At 50.1% G+C, this 16,029-nt stretch overlaps 1 protein-coding gene across 2 annotated transcripts in view; it reads right to left on the bottom strand.

The window, feature by feature from the left end:
- ATP10A (ATPase phospholipid transporting 10A (putative)) overlaps positions 1 to 12,994 on the bottom strand; it is a 181,572-nt gene extending 168,578 nt beyond the window's left edge. For both annotated transcript variants that reach the window (XM_043489379.1, XM_043489380.1), the window contains exon 1: positions 12,412 to 12,994. In XM_043489379.1, the coding sequence (XP_043345314.1) occupies positions 12,412 to 12,857 (446 nt within the window). In that variant the 5' untranslated portion in view covers positions 12,858 to 12,994. The remainder of the gene's footprint in view (positions 1 to 12,411) is intronic.
- Positions 12,995 to 16,029: the final 3,035 nt, after the last annotated feature.

Raw genomic sequence — 16,029 nt, 5'->3', positions numbered from 1 at the left:
ACACTGAAAGAGAAAGTCACTGGGTCCTGTCCGACTCTTTGTTATCCCGTGGACTATACAGTCCATGGAATCCTCCAAGCCAGAATACTGGAGTGGGTAGCCTTTCCCTTCTCCAGGGGATCTTCCCAGCCCAGGGATGAAACCCAGGTCTCCCGCATCGCAGGCGGATTCTTCACCACTAAGCCACCAGGGAAGCCCCAACTCTAACACTGAGCTGCCCGCCTGCCCGGCCGTCGCCCTGCCCTTTCACGCAGTGTCTCATCTACTCCTCACCGCAGACCAGCAGCCACTGTCCGCCCTCTTGTTTAAAGCAGGAGACTGGGCCAGAGAGATGCACCTGCCCAGCATTTTACTGCTAGCGAGGGAATCACCTCATTAAGGGTGCTTCAGTTGCCTCTGATTGAATTTAAATGGGCAAAGGAATTCATTACTACCTAATGAAAATAGTTTGCTGGGGAAAGTACTTCAACATACATTATCCCCAATGGAAGAATAACCAGAGGGTATACTGGGGGCAACGTGTACTAACTGTGCCCTGGGAAAATCCACAATAAGTAAACACAGAAAGCCAAGCATATTCTAAAAATCCAAAGACAAAAATAGCTTCTCCATTTTCCTGTAAAGTCTCAGTGCACTATATATAGCAAGGTAAGTCTTGTGCAAATCAGGACTTTGGGCTCCCTCCTTATGGAAATTCAGCAGGAAGCTGGACCACCCCACTGCGAAGGGAGGGACCCTGGCAGATACACGGGTCCCCTGAATCTTCCCAAGTCAAGGAATCTGGAAATGTGAATAGGTTTTGTCTTTAAAACATCCCCCAGGGCTTCCCTGGTAGTCAGTGGTTAAAGAATCCACCTGCCAATGCAGGAGACACAGGTTCGATCCCTGACCCAGGAAGATACTACGACCATGGCGCAGCTAAGCCCATGCACCCCAACTACCGAGCCTGTGCTCTTAACACCCAGGAGCCACAGCTGCTGAAGCCCGCCTGCCTTACAGCCTGCGCCCTGCACCCAAGACAAGCCACTGCAGTAAGAAGCCCACACACCACAGCTAACAAGCAGCCCTGGCTCTCCACAACTGGAGAAAGGCCGTGAAAGCAATGAAGACCCAGCAGAGCCGAAAGTAAAGTAAATAAAGAAAATTATTTTTAAAAATGTCTTCCAAAAGTGCTTTTCAATGAGGGCCTGGCTGGTCTTGGGGACAGGGAGGTTCTTTATGGCGATGGACTATCCAGAATAAGGCAAGGGCATCACTTACCATTCACCACCCTGGCCCAGGAATACCAAGTCCTAGGAAGACTGGCAGTCATTGTGATAAAGGAATATTTGCAAACACGTCCCACAAATGAGACACCTGACTCCTTCCAGAAAGGATGAAAACCGCAGAATAGATAATCACCAAAATGAAAGACTACCAGATGAGGATCCAGCCAGACCACAGCACAACAAAACAAAACAGACATATTGAGCATCTAAAGCCACTCAGTTTAGTTCACTTGCTCAGTCGTGTCTGACTCTTTGCGACCCCATGGACTGCAGCAAGCCAGGCCTCCCTGTCCATCACCAACACCTGGAGCTTACTCAAACTCATGTCCACTGAGTCAGTGATGCCATCCAACCATCTCATCCTCTGCTATCCCCTTCCCCTTCCACCCTCAATCATTCCCAGCATCAGAGTCTTTTCAAATGAGTCAGTTCTTCGCATCAGGTGGCCAAATATTGGAGTTTCAGCTTCAGAATCAGTCCTTCCAATGCATATTCAGGACTGATTTCCTTTAGGATGGACTGGTTGGATCTCCTTACAGTCCAAGGGACTCTCAAGAGTCTTCTCCAACACCACAGTTCAAAAGCATCAATTCTTCAGTGCTCAGCTTTCTTTATAGTTCAGCTCTTACATCCATACTGAAAGCTATCAAAGAATTGTATTAAAAATAATAAGACCACTAATAAAATTTTAAAATGGAGGAAAAAAAACCTTAATAGACATTTTCTCAAAGATATACAAATAGCGATAAATACATGAAAAGTTGCTTGACATCACTAATCATCAGGGAAATGCAAATCAAAACCACTATGAGATTATCACCTCACACCTGTTAGAATGACTATTATCAAAAAAAGACAAAGAGTGATAACAAGTGGTGAGGATGAAGACAAAAAGGAAATTTTGTACAATGTGGTAGGAGTGTAAATTGGTGCAGCCACTGTGGAAAACAGTATGGAGGCTCCTCAAAAAATTAAAGATAGAGCTACCACATGAGCTAAGAATTCCACTTCGGGGAATATTAACAAAGGAAATGAAAACACTATGTCAAAGAAACTTCTGCACCCTTATGCTCATACCCCTACCTTGATGCTTTTGAACTGTGGTGCTGTAGAAGACTTTTGTGAGTCCCTTGGACTGCAAGGAGACCAAACCTGTCAATCCTAAAAGAAATCAACCCTAAATATTCACTGGGAGGATTGATGCTTAAGGTGAAGCTGACTCATTGGAAAAGGCCGTGATGCTGAGAAAGACTGAAGGCAGGAGAGGAAGGGGATGACAGAGGAGGAGGGATGGTTGGATGGCATCACCAACTCAATGGATATGAGTTTGAGCAAACTCTGGGAGATGGTGAAGGACAGTGAAACCTGGGGTGCTGCAGGTCATGAAGTTGCAAAGAGTAGGACATGACTGAGTGACTGAACAACAGCAAATGTTCACAGCAGCATTATTTACAATTGCCAAAATATGCAAATAGCCTATGTCTACTGACCAATGAATGGACAAAGAAGAAGTGGTACATATACACAATGGAATACCACTCAGTCATAAAAATAAAAATAATCCTGCCATTTGCAATAACAAAAATGGACCATGAAGGATATTTTATGCTAAACAAAATGTCAGACAAAGAAATCAAACCCACTGTATGAACTCATATGTGGAATCTGAAAGAAAAAAAAAAAAAACACACTCATAGTACAAGAGATCAGATTAGTGGTTATTCAGAGGTGTGGGTGGGCGGAAATGGATTAAGGTGACAAAGTTTCCAGTTATGAACAAATAAATACTCGGGAATATAGCGATTACATGATGACTATAGTTAGCAACTGCTGTATTGGCATATTGAAATTTGCTCAGAGAGTAAATTCTAAGAGTTCTCAACATAGGAAAAAAATTTCTATTTGCTTTTTTTTATATCTATATGAGATGATGAATGGGGTCACAAAGAGTCAGACACAGCTGAGTGACTGAAATGAACTGAACTGAGATGATAGATACTAGCTTATTATGGTAATTATTTCACAATATATGTAAATAAAATTATGCTGTACACCTTAAACTTACACAGGGCTGTATTTCAATTATATCTCAATAAACTGGAAAAAAAAATAACAAGTCCTCTTTGGATGGAGAAGTGTGGTTTAAGACTGAGCTTGTAGATAGAAGAAGAAAGGACTACAATCCTGCAGACTCCAGAACAAAAACCACAATCAGAGACAGTTAAACAAAACGAAACGGCAAAGAATTATGTTCCAAATGAACAAACCAGATAAAACTCCAGAAAAACAACTAATAAAGTGGAGCCAAGAAAACTTCCAGAAAAAGAATTCAGAATAATGATAGTGAAAATGATCCAGGATCCAGAAAAAGAATGGAGAAGATGTAAGAAATGTTTACCAAAGACCTAGAAGAACTAAAGAACAAACAGATGAGCAATACACTAAAGGAATCAATAGCAGATTTACCGAGGTGGAAGAACGTATAAACGACCTGGGGGACAGAATGGTGGCAATCACGGCCACAGAACAGAATATAGAAAAAAGAAGGAAAGAAATGGAAACAGCCTGAGAGACCTCTGGACACCATCAAAAGCACAACATTCACATTATAGGGGTCGCAGAAGGAAAAGAGAGAGGGAAAGGACCTGAGAAAATATTTGAACAGATAAGAGCTGAAAACTTCCCAAACATGGGAAAAGAAACAGTCAACCAAGTCCAGGAAGCACAAAGTCCCAGGCAGGATGAACCCAAGGAGGAGCACAGCGAGACACACAGTGATCACACTGACAAAAATTAAAGACAAATACAAAACATTAAAAGCAGCAAGGGAAAAACGACAAATAACATACAAGGGAACTCCCAACAGGCAGCTCATTTCTCAACAGAAAACTCTACAAGCCAGACGGGAATATTTAAAGTGATGAAAGGGAAGAAACTACAACCAAGAATACTCTAACCAGCAAGACTCTCATTCAGATTTGATGGAGAAATCAAAGCTTTCCTGACTAGCAGAAGTTAAAGAGAACTCAGCACCACCAAACCAGCTTTAGAACAAACGCTAAAGGAACTCTTCTAGGCATGAAGCACAAGAGAAGGGAGAGACCTACAGAAAATAAACCCAAAACCATTAAGAAAATGGTAATAGGATCTTACATACCAATAATTGCCTTAAAATGGATTAAACGTATCAACCAAAAAACAGACTGGTTGGTGGATGAAAACATGTGCATGTGTGCACTTCCACTTACCACATCACTCTGCTTGACCCCTCCTCCAAATCGTATGTAAGTATTTTATATTGCTAAGTTAATAATATTCCCATTATGGCTTGCAATTATAATTATCTTTTACTTTTTGTCTGGCTATTGATTGTGAAAACTGATAAGTATCTTTTACTATTGTGATTATGTAACTATTACTCCATGCCATTTTATCGATTGGTCAACAGAAAAATAATAGAACTGTATACCATCAAAACTAGGATCTAATAGAAAAACCTGTAATCCCTTTTTAAAATCCAGATGCATATCAGAATTATCTTGAAATTTTTTGAAAAATATAAATGCTCAAGTATTGCTTTTTTCTCCAGAGCTCCAGATATGTTTCCAGCGAGCAGTAATGTTTAAAAACAACTAGACTATACGATGATCTTCTACTTTTATCTAGCTTGTTTCACTTTTTATATTTCATATTCAGGGCTCTTATTCATTTAGTTTATGTTCTCTGATTTCTCCATCTCTTCTTTTTTTTTTTTTTTTTTTTTTTTTTTTTTTTTGATGTTCTTTCTCAAGACTTTATCAAGTGTAGTAGAAAAGCTTTTGTATACATATATATAAATATGTATAATTTATATATTTTACAAAACATGTGGATTTTTGCCTAACTAAAAAAATTACGACATTTGATTCCACTTGTTTGTCTTAGTATGAACAGAATGCTAAATTTCTAATTAAAAATAGATATGCAAGAATCAACAAAGGTTTATCATACAGCACAGGGAACTATAGTCAATATTTTGATGGAAAATAATTTCAAAAATGATATATGTGTATTTGTACAACTAAATCACCTTGCTGTGTACCCAAAACATTGTAAATCAACTATACTTCAATAAAATATATATATATTTTTTTAATTTAGTTTAATAACTTTGTGCTGATGTTAATTTCTTAGTTTTGATCACTGTAACACAGCTAAGTGAAACATTAAAATGAGAGGAATGCTGATTAAGGACATACTACTTTTGCAACTTGTCTATAAAGTATAAAAGTATTTCAAAACAAAAAGTTTATAAACATTTTAGAAAGCCAATTCCCATTGGAAGATGTGAGTGATCCAAATCAAACATCTGTCTCTATGAGCTATATACCACTAGAAAACCAGATAGTAGATGAAGGGAAGTATCTTTTTATGAAAGTATCATGAATAATATTTAATAAATGAAAGAATTAGGCCCACCATCATTTCATAGCCTCCAGCAAATTAATGGAGCTAGCCAATAATCACCATGGCTGCTGACATCACAAAAAGATGGACCAAAGAACTCTATGTTCCTCATGAGGAACCTATAGGTGCAGTTTTGATCGCTCCTCCTCAAAAATCAGAACTCATGAAACTCTGATAAAGCATCAAGACCCACCCACCCCTCAGAGGAATTACAGTAGAAAGGAATATGTTACATGATCCACAGAAATCAGCAATATTCAAGCTATGGGAAGACCTCCAGGATAAATAACTCAGTTTCTTCAAATGTATTTTTCAAGAGGAAAAATAAATAAAACAAGTTGCAAGGGGAAGAAGAGAGAGAGAGAGAAAGAGAGAAAGGGAATTTTAGCGGAGGAAACTACCAGAGTAAAGGAGATCTAAGAGACAGATCAGCCAATTGCAATGAGACCTGATTCAAACATACAAATTGAAAAAAGAAATGTGGCATTTATGAGACAAGTGAAAACTTGAACACAGGTTTGGTATTTAATAATATTAAGGAATTTAAATTAATTCTTTAGGTATGATAATGGTATTATAGTTTAGGTTCTTTTTAAAGTTGTAGCTTTTCTAAAAATAAATGCTGAAATATTACAGGAGAAATGTCCTGAAGTCTGGAATGTGCTTCAGTATAAAAGGGGGCAAGGGAGTGAGTGGGATACAGATAGACAGTGCTGTCATGACATGCTAACTATTAAACTAGGTGATGGAGACAGAAACGTTCCTTATCTGCGCACTACTCTGTACCTGTGTGAATAGAATGCAAATGGAACTCAGTAACAAAAAAACATTGGAGGAAGTCACCAACATGTGGAAATTAAAACACTCCTAAATAAAATGCGTCGAAGAAGAAATCATCAGGGAAATTAGAAAATACTTTGAGATGAATTAAATTTTAAAGTTTTTTTTTCTTTTTAAATGAAGCATACTGCCCTTGCGGGTGGAGATGGCGAGTACAAGCAAACCATGACCTCAGAGTCACAGCAGGATGAGTCTGGACTCAGGCCACGGCTCTGCCATCCCCCAGCAGGCAGCCCTAAGGCAGCTGTCAAGCCCTGAAACTCAGTTTCCTCACCTATGAAATGAAGGTGTGAAAACAGGACCATCAGGAGGTTACGATGCAACTGCACACTAAAGCACTTGGCTCACACTGACAAGTATGAAAAGAACCTTCCCATGAACAAGACTATCTCTGGAGGGCAAACAAGTTTCTAGGGAAAGAGCGGTTCTTTTTCTATAATTGGACCCCATTTATGATAAAAAAAAAAGTATCAAAAGAAAAATTATTTCCAAAAACCATGTAATGTCCAAATATTCCTCAAGTGTCCCCCCACCTAGCACACCAGACAGATGTCCCTGCTTCAAGAAGACTTATGTTGTTCTGGCGCATCCCTGTCCCTCGGGGCCTTGTACTGGTATCCCCGCTTCTTCAAATATTTTGTTCCAAATAAGACAAAGGTGCTGTGCTTCCCAGGGGCAAAACGTTTCTGCTGTTGGTGAGGAAGAGGCCGGACTCTCCAGGAAAGGGAGGAAAGGCAGGTTGAGACAAGATAAACAAACGGACAGAAACAATGGGGAAACTTGGTCGGGTCCCTTTCAGGATCTTCTGAAAAAACAAGCCGTGAAGCCCAGGGTAAGCAGGCTGAACAGGTGCCCCTGGTGAGCTGGGAAAGCCAAGTGAGAGTCAAAGGAAAGGGACGGGATAAAGTTAAATTCTAAGAGAAGCGTGAGGGCATGCCCTGACTGTTCCCAAAAGATGATGGCAAGACAGCAAAGGGCCAGAGCCCCAGAAGCCCAAAACCTTCAGGGAAAAGTCACCACGGGCTAATTCAGGCAGAAATGCTGCTGCTGCGTCATCCTGGAGGCAGACACCGAGAGGTGCCCAGGTTTGAGTCATCACAAAGCATGGAGAAGCAAAAGGGAAAACGTTACCCAAGAACGCAGGCAGGGCGGGCGGAAGGTGGGGGCCACAGGACGAAGGTGCCCCCTGCTCCAGGCCCACAGGATCAGGGTCGTGAGGGGCGTGTGGACCTGAGCCAGGACTCATGGCATGCTAGAAACGGACTGCAGGTGAGGCAGGGGCTTGTGCAGAGTTTGGGTCTGCCCGGGACCCCCCCTCAGGCAGCGCCCCGCTGAGGCTCACTCCGTTCCCAGCAGCAGGGGCGAGGTTTGCTCCTTTTAACGGGTGGCCCCCTCGCTCTGAGGCTGAACAGGTGGGTAAGCACTGGAATCCCCGGCTTCCGCTCATCCCCTCTCTTGGGCAAATGCCCTCTCGGGAATGTTTCTTCTCCAGTGTCCCCCGACCTCTCCTCCGATCACAGGCCCTGCCTTCCCTCCACGAGAACCCAGCCCTGTCCCCTGGTCCCTCCCCTGATCACAGGCTCTGCCTTCCCTTCACAAGGACTCCCACGTTCCCCCGACCCCTCCTCTGATCACAGGCTCTGCCTTCCCTCCACGAGAACCCAGCCCTGTCCCCTGGTCCCTCGCCTGATCACAGGCTCTGCCTTCCCTCCATGAGGACCCCCACATACCCCCAACCCCTCCTCTGATCACAGGTCTGCCTTCCCTCCACGAGGACCCCCACCCTGTCCCCCAACCCCTCCTCTGACCACAGGTTCTGCCTTCCCTCCACAAGGACCCCCACATTCCCCCGACCCCTCCTCTGATCACAGACTCTGCCTTCCCTCCATGAGAACCCCCACATTCCCCCGACCCCTCCTCTGATCACAGGTCTGCCTTCCCTCCACGAGGACCCCCACCCTGTCCCCCAACCCCTCCTCTGACCACAGGTTCTGCCTTCCCTCCACAAGGACCCCCACCCTGTCCCCCAACCCCTCCTCTGACCACAGGCTCTGCCTTCCCTCCACGAGGACCCCCACATACCCCCGACCCCTCCTCTGATCACAGGTCTGCCTTCCCTCCATGAGGATCCCCACATTTCCCCAACTCCTCCTGTGATCACAGGCTCTGCCTTCCCTCCACAAGAACCCCCACATTCCCGCGACCCCTCTTCTGATTATAGGCTCTGCCTTCCCTCCACAAGGACCCCCACCATTCCCCCAACCCCTCCTGTGATCACAGGTCTGCCTTCCCTCCACGAGGACCCCCACCCTGTCCCCCGACCCCTTCTGTGATCACAGGCTCTGACTTCCCTCCATGAGGACCCCAACATCCCCCCGACCCCTCCTGTGATCACAGGTCTGCCTTCCCTCCACGAGAACCCCTGCCATTCCCCAACCCCTCCTCTGATCACAGGTCTGCCTTCCCTCCACAAGAACCCCCCACATTCCCCAACCCCTCTTCTGATCACAGGCTCGGCCTTCCCTCCACAAGGACCCCCACACCCCCCTGGCCCCTCCTCTGACCACAGGCTCTGCCTTCCTCCATAAGAACCCCCACCCTCCTGGCCGGCTCTTGGCTCCCGTCCCTGCCCCTCCGTCAGCCCCACCAGCCTTGTGCCCCGCGGTCACTTGCTGCCCCTCACCCCAGCCCGGGTGGCACCAGGCCTGTCCCCTCTGGAGGCTCACTCAGGCCTGGAGGCTAAAGGGCAGTCCAAGCCCTACAGCAAACCTGAGCCCTACAGCAAGAGAAACCAGACAGAACAGGAATGGGACTGTCACCCCCTTCTTTCCACCTGTGCCCGGAAGGAGATGGCTTCGCCAGCGAGCCGTCACCCTCACAGTAAGGTCTGTGTGACCAAAAAGGACTTTGGTGTCTGCCCCATCCCGCGGCCGACTGACCCTCCTGGGGCCGGGGCCACAGGCAGGACCTGAGCCCCAAGCATCAGCCTCTGTGCTCTCGTTCTGCTGCTGCGGCTCAGGAGGGTTTTCCCAAACCCAGCCTGAGATCCAGATGACGCCATGGGCTCAGGCCACAGAAACAGGACCTCTGTGAGAGTCTGTGTGCACAAGCCCAGTCGTGCTGTGGTCACCAGTGCTCCCACCTCCAGGGGCTCAGCAGCTCAGGGTCAGGGAGTGGGAGGGGAGGACCCGGGAACCTGCACTGCCAGCAAGCCTAACGCGGGGTTCCCACAGAGAAGGCACCCAAGGGCTCCGTAATGGGAACATGTGTGTGTGCTCAGTCATTTCTGACTCTCTGCGAGCCTTTGGACTGTAGCCCACCAGGCTCCTCTATCCATGGGATTGTCCAGGCAAGAAGAGTACTGGAGTGGGTTCCCACTCCCTTCTCCAGAGCATTTTCCCAACCCGGGGATTGAACCCACATTGCCTGCATAGCAGGTGGATTCTTTACCACTGAGCCATCAAGGAAGACCCTGATATGGGGACATACCACATAAATAATGGTACAAATAATTAATTCACTGCACACTGCAGTCAGGACACACGGGGCATCCCAGAGAAGCCACCATCCAGAGACAGGCTTCCCCAACTCAAGCCTGCTCTCGCTGCACTGACACCGTTTACGGAAGGCCCGCTCCACGTCCACCAGAGCAATGACATGGCAGAGGACAGATCCCAACTGCACACCGCGTTGGGTCACTGTCTCTGTGGCTACCAGAGACCCTGAACACACTCCGGCCTGACGATGGGGAGGACGGGGAGGTGCAGACATCCACTGACTCACAGCCCAGGACTGAAAACACCCATCCCAGACTTTCTGGGCCTGAAGGAGTTTCTCCTACAGACGGCCTCCTCTGTGCGCACATCTGACACCATCTCACACCCACAGAACCTCCCCAGGAAGAAGGTCCATTCTCTCCCCAGAAAAGCATTCAAGGAATTTAACTTGGGAGCTGGGAGGCGCTGGGGCCTGAAAGCACCGTTGTCCCCGAGGCCTCCCCACCACCCAGGTCAGCGAAAGAGAAGGTGGACAGGCGGGTCCACGGGGAAGGGGAAGGGTTCCAAATTCCAGGAAGCGTTTTGAGGTCACGGAGGCCAGATTGCTCTGGGGTTCCACTAGGCGGGGATGCGGGGGGTCATGGGCATGTTAGGGGTGACGGTAGTTATAAGGGTCAATTGACTTTGTCAGCTGAAAATAAACAGTTTCCTGAGGCCTAAGTATTTCTAAAAAGGAGGCTACAGGAGTAGCAGCTGAGGAAGAACAGAAGTGGCATGTGTGTAAAGACAGAACCTGGGGCCCCACCGGGTCTCGAGGAGTACACTGCAGTATACAGAGCACACAGCAGGCTGGCACCCACCGAGGCCTCCGGGCAAGGGTGCCCCTCCCTCCTCAGCTGCAGGGGGAACAGGAGCCAGGAAACCCCTGGCTGACTCGCCAACGGGCACCCCTGACAGCAGGCAGGCAGCATCACTCAAACACAGAAGCATCACCTCTGTGCTCATTAAATACTCAGACCCCCAGACCCAGACCCGGATGAGTCAGTCAGATGTGTTTGGATGAAGCCTGAGAATTGTTGGTTTGTTAGTTTTTTTAACTCGCATTGTTAAATTGTTATTTTTAATAAGCTTTTCAGGCGATTCTTATATAACTTTAAGAAACATAAGCACCAGAATACTGTAAAAGCTATGAAGTTGGGAAGACCTGGGTCAAATTTTAGTAGTACTACATAGAAATCTGTGGACTCGGGCAAGTTACTTAACTTCCCTGAACTCCTGTTCACTCACTTGTAAAACAAGCGTAATTTGTAAAACAACAATCAATGTTGCCGGGAGGGTCAGAGTTACTCAAAGGCATCCTCCGAAACTAACCTAAGAGGCAGGAATAACCGGGAGAGTGCAAGGGGCTTCCTGGAGGCTGACCAAGCCTAACGGCCTTCGCCTCCGGAGACCCGACCAGCCCGGACGCCAAGGCTGGAGGACAGGCAGCAGCAGGGAAACGGGCTCAGCTCTGGACAGGAGCGAGGTCATCTGCCTTCCGGACGGGTGTGGCCGTGAGGCGGACTCTAACACCCGACACCGCTCCGAGATGCGGCTGCGGCCAAGCGGCTCTCGGGGTGTGGGAGAGGAGGGAGCGAAGAGCCAGCAGCGTCCCGGACAGGTCTCTGCTGGGGGTCCAAAACTTGAGGGAGGCGCAGGGAGAGAGAAGGAGCAGGAAGCCAGAGAAGTACATCCCTGGGACTAACTGCGCACAAGGCTCGAAAAACTCCGCAAGGTCTCAGTCTTTCCATCTGGAAACGGGTTAGTTTTTTAAAACTATGCAGTCAGCCCCGCGGGATGACAGCCGGCTGGGTGGCCGGCTCTCGGCTCACAAAGGGAATGGACGCCGCTGCCCTTTTATCTGATGTGTGCCTGGCATGTCAGAACTTGGTGGTTTCACTCTGTTGTCCCGAGAGAAGATGTTTTCTGAAACCGAGCTTTACATTCCTGTGTAGGTTGTTTAAGTCGCTCACCTCCCTGGCCCTCAGAGCCTGGACAAGATTGGAGGCTGGGACTTGAAGCTGGGGCGCCAGGGAATTTCCCTCCTTTTTACTAATAAAGCAGGAGCCGCGGGGGACGAGGGCGCCCGGCGGCTGCGGGAGGCCAGCCCGGGGATCGCTAGGCTCAGACGCGACGTCTGAGGGACACTCAGGGACTGCGGACCCCCAGGCCCGGACCTCTGGCGAGGGCTTCCAGGTCTCCGCGCCCCGGTCCGCAGGGTCCCCGCGTGGGCCGCGGCCCCCCGAGGCTCGACCCTCCGGCCCGCCCGGAATGAAGCGGCCGTCCCCGGTCTCCCGCCCCGCGCCGCGCGCTCGGCTCACCTGCTGAAGACGAGGCATCCCAGGTGGTTGATCTCGTGGTCGGAGCGGTGGCGGCTGTAGTCCTCCCACAGGTCCTTGAAGGCCGTGACCGCCAGGATGAAGAGCACGGGCGCCAGCGCCAGGCCGGGCTGGAAGGCGTTCACCGCGGGCACGAAGTTGAGCAGCGCGATGAACACGAAGTACACGTTGGCCAGACGGTGGAACTGCTCGAACAGGTTCTTGGGCAGGAAGGACAGCGGAGTGTACTTGGTGGTCTTGAGCCGGTTGTCCGCCAGGTGCTGGGCGCCCCCGCGCAGCCGGCGCCGCGGCGCGCCCTTGCCCGCCGGCTCCTCGGCGCCCGGAGGCGGCTGCAGGTTGGAGCATACGGTGCGCGTCCGGCCCTCCCGGCGCCGCCGCCGTCCCGGGGGCCCGGACTCCTCGGCCGCCGCCGCCGGCTCCCGCTCCATGGCCGCGTGTCGCCGCGCCCGGCTGCTCCGTCGCTCGCGCCCGCCCGCGCCAGCCTCCTAGGTGATCATCGCCGGCGGCTGGGGCGCGGCGGCGCGGGCTCCCCGCCTGCGGGACGCACGGGAGCGCGGTCAGCGGCCGCCCCGCCCCGCCCCGCCCCGCCCGCCGCCCGGGCCCCGCGCCCTCGCGCCCGCCTCGGCCTTTCCGCCCGGACACTCCCGGCCCCGCCCCGCGCCCCGCCTGGGACCCCGCGGAGAGCGGGAAACCAAAAGCCCAAGCAGAGGTGGAAACTTCGGAGCGGCTTAGTTTCGTTTCCGGAAGCATCAGCGCGGGCCCCGGCCCTGCAAGCGCGCCCGCCCCCGGGGAGACGGGAGACGGCGGGGTGTGGGAGGCACCGCGGCCCACCAGGAATGGGTCTGGGGGACCCGGCTGGGACCGCCTCCTGGAACCAGCTAGAATCACAAGGCACATGGGCCAGAGCATACCGATGCTCGGAGTTTTAAAATCTCATTTACCGAGGACATCTGTTCCCGGGACCCCGAGGGGATTCTTTGCCTGGACAACTCCTCGCTACCCTGCCCTTGTACACTAACCTCTTGGGTGACCTAGACTGAACCTTCATGACTATCGCTGCCTTTCCTTACTTCCTTAAATAGGATTCTTTTTTTCCCCGTTAATTGAAGGGAGGACTATTTCGCTGAGCAAAGGCAGGCTGGTTTGCTCTATTTCAGTCTCTTTTCCTTTCTGGTAAACCGTGAGGGCGAAAATACACCTTCTGTGCTCTGGCCCTGCAGTGGCCTCTCTGACCCGGACGACGACGGGGCGTTGGTTGCTGGGGGTGATGGGGGACAGGAGGCTGTGGCAGAAGTGCCCGGGGTGGCAGCTGGCGCAGAGGGCGCCCTGCAGGACCCCGGGCGTCAGCGAGGGCCGCGCGGGCGGGGCGCGCCAGCAGAAGGTCCGGTGCGTCCCAAGCGGGCAAGCCCGGAGGTCAGCATCGGCCCTGACTCTCTTGCCTTCCCCTTTAAAAGTACAAGTGTGAGAAGCAGGGATTTCTTGCCCAGCAGACCATGGCTGGGAATTCAAGTGAGACTTTTAGGGGAAGCACACTGATTGAAACCGCCCACCCTGGCCAGGCACCCTAATAGTCACCATTTGCATGAGTTGTTTTACCACAGGAGGTCCTGGTAAGGAACAGAGAACTAATAAGCCTCCACCAACCAGAAGAGTTCGGGGAAAGGTCAAAAGGAGACACCACCTGTCCGACCACCTCCCAGAATCCTTCTCTCTGGCATCCATTTTGGCTGAACAAGACGTGGACCACAAGGAAGGACTGAGTCAGAATGATTGGCTGAAGACAACCCTGAAACTAATCCCATCACCATAAAACCCCAGACTGAGAATCCTGTGATAGAGCTGTTCTCCTGGGTCCCCTCACCTCCTGCTCTCCCCCCAGGCGCCCTTTCCCAATAAAGTCTCTTGCTTTGTCATCAGATGGGTCTACTCAGACAATTCATTTTTGGGTGTTAGACAAGAGCCCAGTTTCGGGCCCTGGAAGGGGTCCCCTTTCCTACAACAAGATGAGCACGTTTGAGTGCTGCCTGTCTGGACTCAGGGAACTGTTCACCTCCTCCTTCTCCTGCAAGCCAGCGCCTCATGTCTCTCCCTGCGCTGGAGCGCTCTGTCATCTCCCAGGGGACCAAGTCAGCAGCCTGGCCTGGCCTGGGTCCCTCCCTTGGGTGCCTGCTGACAAGTCACTTTCTTGGCTTTGCGTAAATCACTTACCTCTTCCCCATGCCCCTCTCTCTGGATGGTCCTCACCTCTGTACCCTGGCCTACACCCCATCCAGCCAGGCCAGGGGCTCACACCTCTACTTAGGGAACCTTGGCACGGAGCACAGTCTTTACTAGAATGCAGCTTGAGGGAGGTACTAAGAAAGTCTGTGTCACAGATCAAGGCTCTTCCCTCCCTCCATTCCTGGGAGTACTGGGTAGATGTGTAGAGGCCCAGATTAAAGTTTGACTGAAATGCCTGCATTTTCCAGGAAAGAAATCAGATCTCACAGTGGGCCAGTGTCATCTCAAATTGAATGTTAACAGCCCACCAAGAACCAGTTTCCCTGGTCTCCAGTGATTAACTCACAGATCCACATGTTCCTCCATCCCCCAGCTTGCCGAGGTCCCAGAGCCTGCTGGCCCTCTCCACTTCCCAGCCCTCCCGGGGCCTTAGAGTGGGTCTCTCTGCTTTCCAGTCTCCAGGCTACAGTCAGTCCCCAGGGGGCCAAAACAGTTACTTGCCCTCCTTGACTACTTTGCTTTATTTCCTTACCAGGGAGCTTACAGAGTCAAAGGCTGGCTCCTCAGGCAGAGGTTCCTTGAGGCCCTTAGGGGAACTGGCACCAACTTGCTGGTTTGACTCTGCCCCGCCCTCGTCCCCACCAGGCCCAAGGGAGAGGTCTCCTTACCCTCCTCAGAACAGGCCTTCTTCATCCCCATCTACATTCCACTCTAAGGTTCCAAGATTCTGTGAGTCACACTGCTCCCGAGGCCTGGAACCTCTCCCCACCTCTCTTCATCAATCCCATTTCAGTATTTCCACTAAGGCCTAGGTCATGTGGTCTCCTGGAAGGTTTCCACACTGCGTGACCCAATGAACCTCATGGAGTTACTTCTGTTCTGACATATGTGCAGTGGTATATAAGCCTCTCTTAGGTGGCTCTGTAGGGGTTTTGGGCTCAGATGGCTTCTGTCAGCTAAACTCTCAGACTCTCAGCTTCCTAGGCCAGGATGAGGCTTGGATGGACTCCTGGGATGGCCGTCTGGATCCCTGAGCTTTAAGGAGGCCCTGCTGTTGGCCCCTGGAAAGTGGCTTTCATTGTCCTCACTCAGCAAATACTTCATCACCTTGTGTGTGCCTGGCATTGTTCTAGGCACTGAAGCCACAGGGGAGAATTGTCTTATGAGTCTAACATTCTAGTAGAAGAGGCAGTGTGATACTGTGATGGTACCATGGATGGCATCACCGATGCAACGGACATGAACTTCGGCAAACTTTAGGAGATGGTGAGGAATGGGGAGGCCTGGCGTGCTACAACAACAAGACAACACCATTTGTTCTTTGTCTCCATTTCTGGCACAGAGTTTCTAAATCCCTTAGAATTTTCTTAGTGATAAGAG

This window comes from Cervus canadensis, chromosome 17 (assembly GCF_019320065.1).
Source record: "Cervus canadensis isolate Bull #8, Minnesota chromosome 17, ASM1932006v1, whole genome shotgun sequence".
NCBI lineage: Eukaryota > Metazoa > Chordata > Mammalia > Artiodactyla > Cervidae > Cervus > Cervus canadensis.
Note: the sequence above shows the minus strand (reverse complement) of the source record. Positions and strands in the feature narration are given on the sequence as shown.